Below are 8,363 nucleotides of genomic sequence, written 5' to 3' on the forward strand. Positions count from 1 at the left end.
CTGGGGCAAGGAAAGTTACATCTTAAATAAAATAGCAGACCGCATGGTTTTCACCAAAAGGCAGCATTTGAAGATCTAGGACTAGCGATACACTTAGCTTTAAGGACTCTTCAAAATCTAGTGTCCATACAGGAAGTGCAAAATGAAACATGGACTTTGATTTTTAAAATAAGTCGAAGAGTTTGCACCGGCAATATTGTTCAAACTCGTTTTGAAGGAGCCATTCTGTAGCGCAAAACGGCCAACTCAGCTCTCAGGGCTTCCTACAGCTTTTCTGAGAAGCTAGGAGGGAGCTGTGTGTAGCTTTACAGGGGATAGGTAATGTGCTCTCCAAAGCACCTGGCGTCTGGTAATTTTAATATAAACCCCCACATCTAATAGTGTGTGTGTGTGTGTGTGCTTTAACTTACATGGGGTAGAATAATCTGTACAAAGAACTTTCAAAACTTCCAACTGGAGATGCCGACAAGCATGCTGGTGAATTTCTCGAGGACACTACATTAACCTACAAGAGGCCCATTCCCTTCCAGTCCTCCCAGCAGTTTGAAAATATATCGAGACACTTGCTTGTTTGCTTCTCTGAGGGATCTCAGGCGGAGGGGGGGGAAGCCTGTCCTTTCCCTTAGCCTCAAGTCCAACGTCTCGCTGTTCGGTCCATTGATCAGTTTACAGTCCACGTGAAACGTTGTCCCCGTTTTATTGTTGCGCTGAGGTCTAGAATAGGGATGGGTGAAGTAAGTCTACCAGGCTCTGATCCCATGCAACGTGGAAATCCCTGCGTTACCCTGCGGAATCGGTGTTTGCACTGAATTCAAGTCCCCTACGCTGAAGTTCATGAAATTGTTGCCGGCTGCAGCAGGCTGCATGGTCTGCATGGAAGGGTAGTTGCAATTGTAGTTGGCATTGCAGGCTGAGCTGTTGTAATTCGTGTAAGCAGGGTAGGCGTTGTAGCTATAGGGGTTAATGCTGACATTGTAGGGTGAACTGTAGGGGGAAGATTCCCCTAAGCAGGGCTTCCCATCTCTTACCAGAACAGGCACGGCTATCCTCCTCGGTGGAGGGATCCCGACCATTTCTAGGGTCTGATCCTGTCTCTGCCTTTTGCATTTATACCTTCTATTCTGGAACCAAATTTTGACCTGGGTGGAGGTGAGCTTTAGGACGTTCGCTAAATGGTCTCTCTCGGGGGCCGAGAGATACTTCTGTTGCTTGAACCTTCTCTCCAGTTCATAGACTTGAGCTTGAGAGAAGAGGACGCGGGGTTTCCTCCTCTTCCTTTGTCTGGGGCGCTCTGGATCCTCCAAGCCCCCTTTCTCCTGTTCCAGGGTCTTGTGAAGGGAGCACAGTTCTGAAGCAAAACAAAGAAACCAACACACAATAATCAATGTATGTGAATCATTGTAACCCATGTAAATGAGTATCACGGACTTTCCACTAAACTAAACTCTGCTTCTGTTTGAGCTACAGACTCCAAATAACTTTCAAGCCCGTTCGTTGCCGCTGGAGTTTCTCCAGGATGTTATTTCCATTGTAGAGTTCTTAAACTATATTAGTAAATGTTACTACATTTATTAAAGCGCCATAGTAAATGAGAAATTAGATTAATGCGTAATTACTTAAAAATCGGAACGACTATTTCGATCTTTAATCTCTTTATTACAGAGTTGATTCGTTTTATACTGTATTTGTAGCGAGTATCCACCGACCGCATTGAAATCGGCTCAGCTGTTTCTTAATTGCGCAGAAATAATGTCTGTCGCCTATTTTTTTTTTTTAGTAGTAGTAGTAGTAGTCAAAATGCTACGGGCCTTAAATGTAAACAGGGCAACCATGGATATCCCTTACGGATACTGTGAACATTAAAGAGCAGGGACTGTCTATGATTCTTTCAGCAGAAAAATTGTCGGGTGAGTAATAGATTTTGGAATTATTCTCCTGAATTAAAAGTTGCCAGTTTGCAATTCATTTTGATTCCACTGGCTGATCGTTGTTTTCCGTTTGCCACATAGTTCACTTTGCTCGCAATTTATAACACACAGTTTCATTTTTGCTGTTGTACCAAAATTCTTCCTGTAAACGAGTTTGGAAATAAGTTACAGGTAACAGGAAACTTCTCGGCAACATTCTCTCCTCTTCCTGCTCCCCCATCCCAAAACCTCAAGCCTCTCCAGTCCCCTGCTCGAAGGATTCAGCTAGCTAGCAAACAGGAGTTGCTGAGCGCCGGCGGATCATAGTCTGGAAGGCTCTACGGAGATGAAAAGGGTGATAATATTTTTCGTGTACTATCTCCATGTCTCTCCTTCCAGTAACATTCCCTGTAAACAAGTGACCATCTTACAAGCAGCAAGACACTGCCTAGAGTTCAGTCAAAATGGCCTTTCCATTCCACGGGGATTGGTCTGGAATCGCTAAAATAACCGGTCCTATTTTTCGGAAAGACCAAAAAGAATATTTTCTTGGGTACTATTTAATAATTGCTCTGCCTACCTGTACGTCTCTATTTCTATTCTTGGAGCTATTATGTAAGTAATCTGCTTTAATGTAATTCAAAAAGAATTACTAACAAACATTGCTATCAGCTGGGTTGATACAGGAGACAACCCCCTCCCCCTCCATCACTCTGAGCTGAGGGGTGTCCTGGGGTCTGGCCTTTTTCTTCAGTTACATGGAGTGGAAGCCGTTAAGTGATCTCTTTCCCCCCTATAACTTCCCTCTCCTTTTTAGTAGCTTGGGTCTGATGGCCGGTAAGTGTGGTGGGGAAAGAAAAGTAGATAGAGATTGTTTCGAGGCACAGGGAAGACGATCTTCCCCCTTTATCTTATCAGAGCATCTAAAAATCCTCCAGCGCCCCAATAAACGGTCTCACCTCTAGATAACAACCCCCAACCAGTTGCCAACGAAGGCCTGGGGTTGTACTTTCAAAAGAGCCCCCCTCGGTGTTATTTAAAACACTCCTCGGAGTGCTGCCCTTTTACCTTTCTTGTCCACTTTAGAGTCCTTGGCCGAGTCCACTTCCATGTAGTTTTTAACATAGAAGGAGCTGGGGAAGGTGGTGGAGTTTTTGGAAGGGTGAATCTGAGTCTGCTCCTCGCTGAGTGCAGGAAGGGCTGTTGTCTCTGCCGTGTACGTCTCCTGTTTGAAGGTTGACAGCATGCAGGAGGAGGAGGAGGACAGGGTGGAGAGCTCCATCGAAGCCAGGCCGGTCTGATGCTGCTCCAGATTCAAAATATCCTTGACAGAAAAGGGCGTAGTAGTCACGGGACTAGGAAACATTGTGGGGGCAAGTGAGGCAGCGACCAGAGCCCCGCTTCATGTAAAGGTGAATTGGAAACAACCAACCTGGAGCGGTCGTGACTCCTGAGCTCTCCAAAGGGGCACATAGCATTCCAGCAATTAGCCTTGACTTGTGGACTGGAGGCAGGTAGAACCAGACCATAAAGGAAAAGAAGGAGGGACTAGGCAGTTTTTGGGTGACTTTAGCTTTCTATTGGCTAACTGAGCAGTGATGGAATAAAAGATGCAAAGTTCCATGTCACCTAATATAGTAATACAACTCAAAAACATCCCCACTCATTTAAAGGGGCAGCGTTGTATTTATCCAGCTTTCCCCCGCAGACTTTGTTGATCTTTTAACAAAAAAATTCCGAAAGGCCTCATGTGTACAAACCCCCTATCTGATGCCATCTATCATACAGTCAGATTAAATAAACAGGCCCGGAGGAAACAATCAAGCAAATATGTGCTGACTTCCATTTAAAATATGGAAGTTTCGTTTTTAGTAATCTGCACTATGTGATCCAAATGATAACAGAAGAGCCTTCACCATTCGTTGGGACACCATAAGGGGAAATTTACGTCTGTGATTGAAGAAGAAATCGATGAGATTCTGATGAGGCATATTATCTACAGCGCCAGTGTATGGTGTATAGCAATGTAGCCAAAGAGCCCACACGTGGTTCTTTTTCATCTGTTTGATTGTAGCTCTGTTCAGGACAAAAAGCTATCAAGACTCTGTTTTTCCTGTAAAAATTATCGCTTGTAATTGATCTCTTTTAATGCTTGCCACCCAGCGTTCTGCAATGCAGCGGACTCGGGGGCAATATTAGTAATCTAGCGCATTTAAAGAGCGGGTTAAGAAATAAATAAGCAATAATGTGCAACTTTGCGGTGACTGTGGAGATCAGAGGCAAGCTATATGTGATGCAAAAGCACTAAATACAGCAGCAGTTAAGGAAAACACTCTGTTCGCTAACACAAACAACCGCTCAGCAGCGAAAAACTAAAGTGTGGGCTCTTTGCAAATACAAATTGGAAAATTAATCTCTATTATCTGCCTCGGAGAGTAAATATCTGAATCCCAGTCTCGGGGCCTGGCTTTCCATAAGTGGAAGGCTATGACTGTGGATCACTGCAGCTCCTTGTATTCAAGGACCAGAAGTGGGAGCTCATTAATTTCATGCACTTATTGCCACTAAAATAAACCGCAGCAGCAAATCCTTCCGAAGGACTCGGCTGGGGGAGGGGGCGTTGCGATGCTTTCAGTTAAAAACACACACACAACCCAAAAACGTTTAAGTAACTTCTTGGGGAAAGTATTTGGTGTGTGGAATCCCCAGAATTGCGTGGGGAGAAGAGCAGTCTCTAAAAGGCAACTGGAAGGCAGCTCTTCCCAGGCACATCTCCCTAATGATCTCTTAATCCAATCCAGGGTGATAAGAGATAAGGAAAGGGACTTGTGGCTCCATGTGGAAAAGTGGAGCGGAAAAGAGTCTTCGGGTGATATGGTGAGTTCGCCTGGCCTTTGACATATCCTTCCTGGGCAGAGATACTAGTGAAGGGGGGTGGCCAGTTTTTTTGTTTTTTTTTCCCTAAGGCAGGGTCAGGATTTTTAGGAGGCGGAGAGGGGTAATGTCTGAGGTCTTATGCAGCAGCAGAGCCATTTTGAATATGTCCATCTATGCCTTCGTGCTAGGGCGCCGACTGCAGCCATGTGTAAGAGGGGAGAATGGCCGAATGCATCTCTCGGGTTTTTATTCCGATTGGCAATAGAAAGTGTTTGGGGTGTATGAAAACCCAGCTCCCCGGCCTGACATAGCATCGCCCCTTCTCCAGTAACTCGCCTGGCATTTCTTGTCATGGAACTGCCCGGGATGAACCCACCCGGTGCTAATGTGGATGTCCCCGGCGCTTTAGGCTTTGCAATGGAATTCAGCGTTACTGGACCGGGCCCTTGTGCTGGGCAGCGGGTGCTTGGCCACGGGGAAAGGCGGGTGCGTGATCAGAGCCAGAAAGAAAGAGCTAATGTAGGGAGAGCAGCAAGACGAACCAGCCCCCGTTGCACACGAACACGTGGGGGATAACAACCTTACCCAGTATCAGAGGGGTAGCCCTGTTAGTCTGAATCTGTAAAAAGCAACAGAGGGTCCTGTGGCACCTTTAAGACTAACAGAAGTATTGGAGCATAAGCTTTCGTGGGTGAATGCCCACTTCATCAGACGTCTGATGAAGTGGGCATTCACCCACGAAAGCTTATGCTCCAATACTTCTGTTAGTCTTAAAGGTGCCACAGGACCCTCTGGACCTTACCCAGAAGCACCTGCCCCTATTTATAAAAAATGGTTTTTCCCTCCTGCGAACTAGACTCGATGGCAAGGAGCATATTGTTGATCTCTTTCTGTTTGATCAGCCACCTTTATCGGAAGAGCGGCCCAATTTCTTCTCTTTCCCACTGGGGATCTGAATTCTGACATTTAGCTATCATTTACCAGCCCCTCCGCCCTTTTCCCTTTTCTCTAGTGGCTTCAGATATGTTTGTATTTTCTACAAACGTTTTTTTCTCCTGCTGATAATAGCCCACCTTAATCAATTAGTCTCATTAGAGTTGGTATGGCAACACCCGTTTTTTCATGTTCTCTGTGTATATATATCTTCCTACTGTAATTTCCATTGCATGCATCTGATGAAGTGGGCTTTAGCCCAGGAAAGCTTATGCTCAAATAAATGTGTTAGTGAGGTGTCACAAGTACTCCTTGTTCTTAAGGCGGAAATGTAACTTTCTCTCGAATGAGAAAAATAATTAACTCGCTCTAGCCTGCAGTGTATTGACTCTCCCAGGCTGGATCGAAGCTCCCTGAGTGTGGAGTTCGCTTTATCTCCTAAATTGCTGCTATCCGATGAAGTAGCAACATCCGATTCAATTAAAATTCTTGCTGCAAACGATTGCTAGTGTCCTGGTACCTTTTCGTTGGTGAATCGGAGCTGGAACTTGCGATGACAGTGTAAGAGATTAGAGTGTACAGAGAGGCCTGAAATATTGCTGTTTAATGAAGGGAAACGCAGCCATTACAGCTCGCTTATTTTCAGCTATTCTTTCTCAGAAAATGTTTGGCACTTCTTTAGTAAATAACTGTAGAAGGAATTAAGAGCAACTCTTAGATCAATTCGAGCGACTATTCAAAAATATGGTGTGGATGGTGTGTGTATATACATCAATATATGGAGAGACTAAATATAACCCTCTAGACGCCTACATAGGTTGGTTGCATCTAGAATGTATAAACTCCACTCTTCAGGCTGCCCTTGCATCTCTAGTCCCTCTGAGGTGGGTGTGGGTGTGTAAAATAAATGCTACTTAACCGGGTAGCAGCGTGGGAGATAATGCAAACTCCGCGCTTAGGGAGCTTCTCCCCAAACATATCATACACCTGCCTAACATTTAAAAATACGTATAGGGACATAAAGTATAGGAACACAGGAATTGTCATGGCTAATCTAGTATCCTGTCCTATGACTATACCGTTTAGCCGGGCGAAAATATCGAAGTCCCTCTGTCTCTCTCTCTCGTCTTCCTAAAGCTGCATGAAGTGAAGAGCTTTCCTGAACTAACATGTTTGCGGTCTTTTCTTCTTTAGAGGGCATCCATCTTTCTTTTAGACGGAAAACGCTTCTTCGCTTCAGAATACAGTATGCTAGGTCAGTGCAAAGCTCCTCTCCTGCTCTGTCCTATGTCAGGATGAAACATTTTGTCTTTGCTTGCGCTTGCGTTTCCGTGTATAGAATGCTCTGTGCTCAGCTCCCCATCTCTACATGGAGCTATTAATGCCCCCTATCTCCCACCCTTTCTAGGTCTTATTTGTTTAGATTGTAAGATCTTTGGGGCAGGGACTGTCTCTTGCAGTGTGTTTGTGCAGTGCCTAGCCCAATGGGGCTCTGATCTCGGCTGGCCTCGCTGGGTGCTACCACCGTCTTTGCAGGGTCAGAGGTTCTCAAACTTTTCCCAGGCATCCGGGCGCATGTTGTCCTTGCTATGAGCTTGCAGCTTCTGTCGGTCTTCACTTCATGCCGAGTCTGTAGCTAGTGCGGCCTGTGTGTACATTGAGATGAAAGCTGCCTGCATATAAAATATTATTAATTGGAAACTGTAGGGTTCCTAGCGGGCCGAATCACACCCTCCCTCCCAATCGATAGGGCCCCGGCTGCAGAGGTAGATGTGATTAATTGAAAGATAAGCCGGAGCGCTCATTTGGAATGTCATTAATGCTTTAGCGAGACATTCGCTGGAGACAGACAGCGTTATCCTCCGCTTTATCTTCAACAATGCATCCCTTTTAATACTGCAGTTTAGAAACAAATGGGGGCTTTCGGCTCAGCCCTGCCCTGCCGTGTTTATATTTTTGGAAGAATCACAAGGAGTGGGAGTCCCGGGCTCGGCCCCCTGATAAATGAACATTAGCACTTTTTAAAACTACTGTATCAACAAAAAGAGCTGCAGGGCCGCAATAATTGGTGAAAAAGCAAACACTCCGTAAAGAGAGGCCGGGTCTGCTCTGTGTCCGGCTGATTGATGAATAAGCCACTGACATACAGCAGCTCATGGACTTTCCGGGTCGGGGCTCATCACCCTCCTCCCCTAAATCCTCTCATCCCGCTGAAATAGTTACCCCCCGTCCACTAAGCATGCAAGAGGCAGAATGGGAGGGAGGTGTTGGGGGAGGGGGGAGAAGGGTAACCAAAGCACCCAGCCTTGTTCCTGAGTTCCAGGAGAGCTCCTCTCATGTAGATGGAAGCAAAGCCGAGTTAGTGACTTAGCCGTGATCTCAACCTGGCAAGCGGGGCTGGACCCTCTGCTAGCCTCCTGGCAATCAGTCCTTCAGTAGGAAAACATTGCAGAGCCACTCTGCCTTCGCCAAAGAAGCTCTGATACAGCATTGCTGTAGGACAGCCGGAATCCCTGCCTCAAGGCAAGGCCTTATAGGCTAACCTTGGCATAAGGAAGTCCAATGCGGAACAGAGGAGTGGGTGTGCGATTAGAGTTTCTACAGCGTTCTTTTAGCTATATCTGGTGTGTCCATCCGCCCAGTATT

The 8,363-nt window shown here is 45.9% G+C and overlaps 1 protein-coding gene across 1 annotated transcript; it reads right to left on the reverse strand.

Moving 5' to 3' along the window:
* Positions 1–740: 740 nt before the first annotated feature.
* NKX2-5 (NK2 homeobox 5) lies at positions 741–3,273 on the reverse strand. Its single transcript, XM_065409905.1, has 2 exons — positions 2,976–3,273; positions 741–1,348 (listed from the first exon to the last, which is right to left on the reverse strand). The coding sequence occupies exons 1-2, from the start codon at positions 3,271–3,273 to the stop codon at positions 741–743; spliced, it is 906 nt and encodes a 301-aa protein (XP_065265977.1).
* Between the last annotated feature and the right edge of the window lie 5,090 nt (positions 3,274–8,363).

The sequence above is a fragment of the Emys orbicularis genome, chromosome 8, assembly GCF_028017835.1.
Source record: "Emys orbicularis isolate rEmyOrb1 chromosome 8, rEmyOrb1.hap1, whole genome shotgun sequence".
NCBI classification, from domain to species: Eukaryota; Metazoa; Chordata; order Testudines; family Emydidae; genus Emys; species Emys orbicularis.

Coding starts and splice junctions, on each gene's coding strand:
- NKX2-5 (XM_065409905.1), bottom strand. CDS start 3,273: ATGTTTCCTAGTCCCGTGACTACTACGCCCTTTTCTGTCAAGGATATT. Junction 1,349..2,975: donor CTCTAAAGTGGACAAGAAAG/GTAAAAGGGCAG, acceptor GTTTTGCTTCAG/AACTGTGCTCCCTTCACAAG.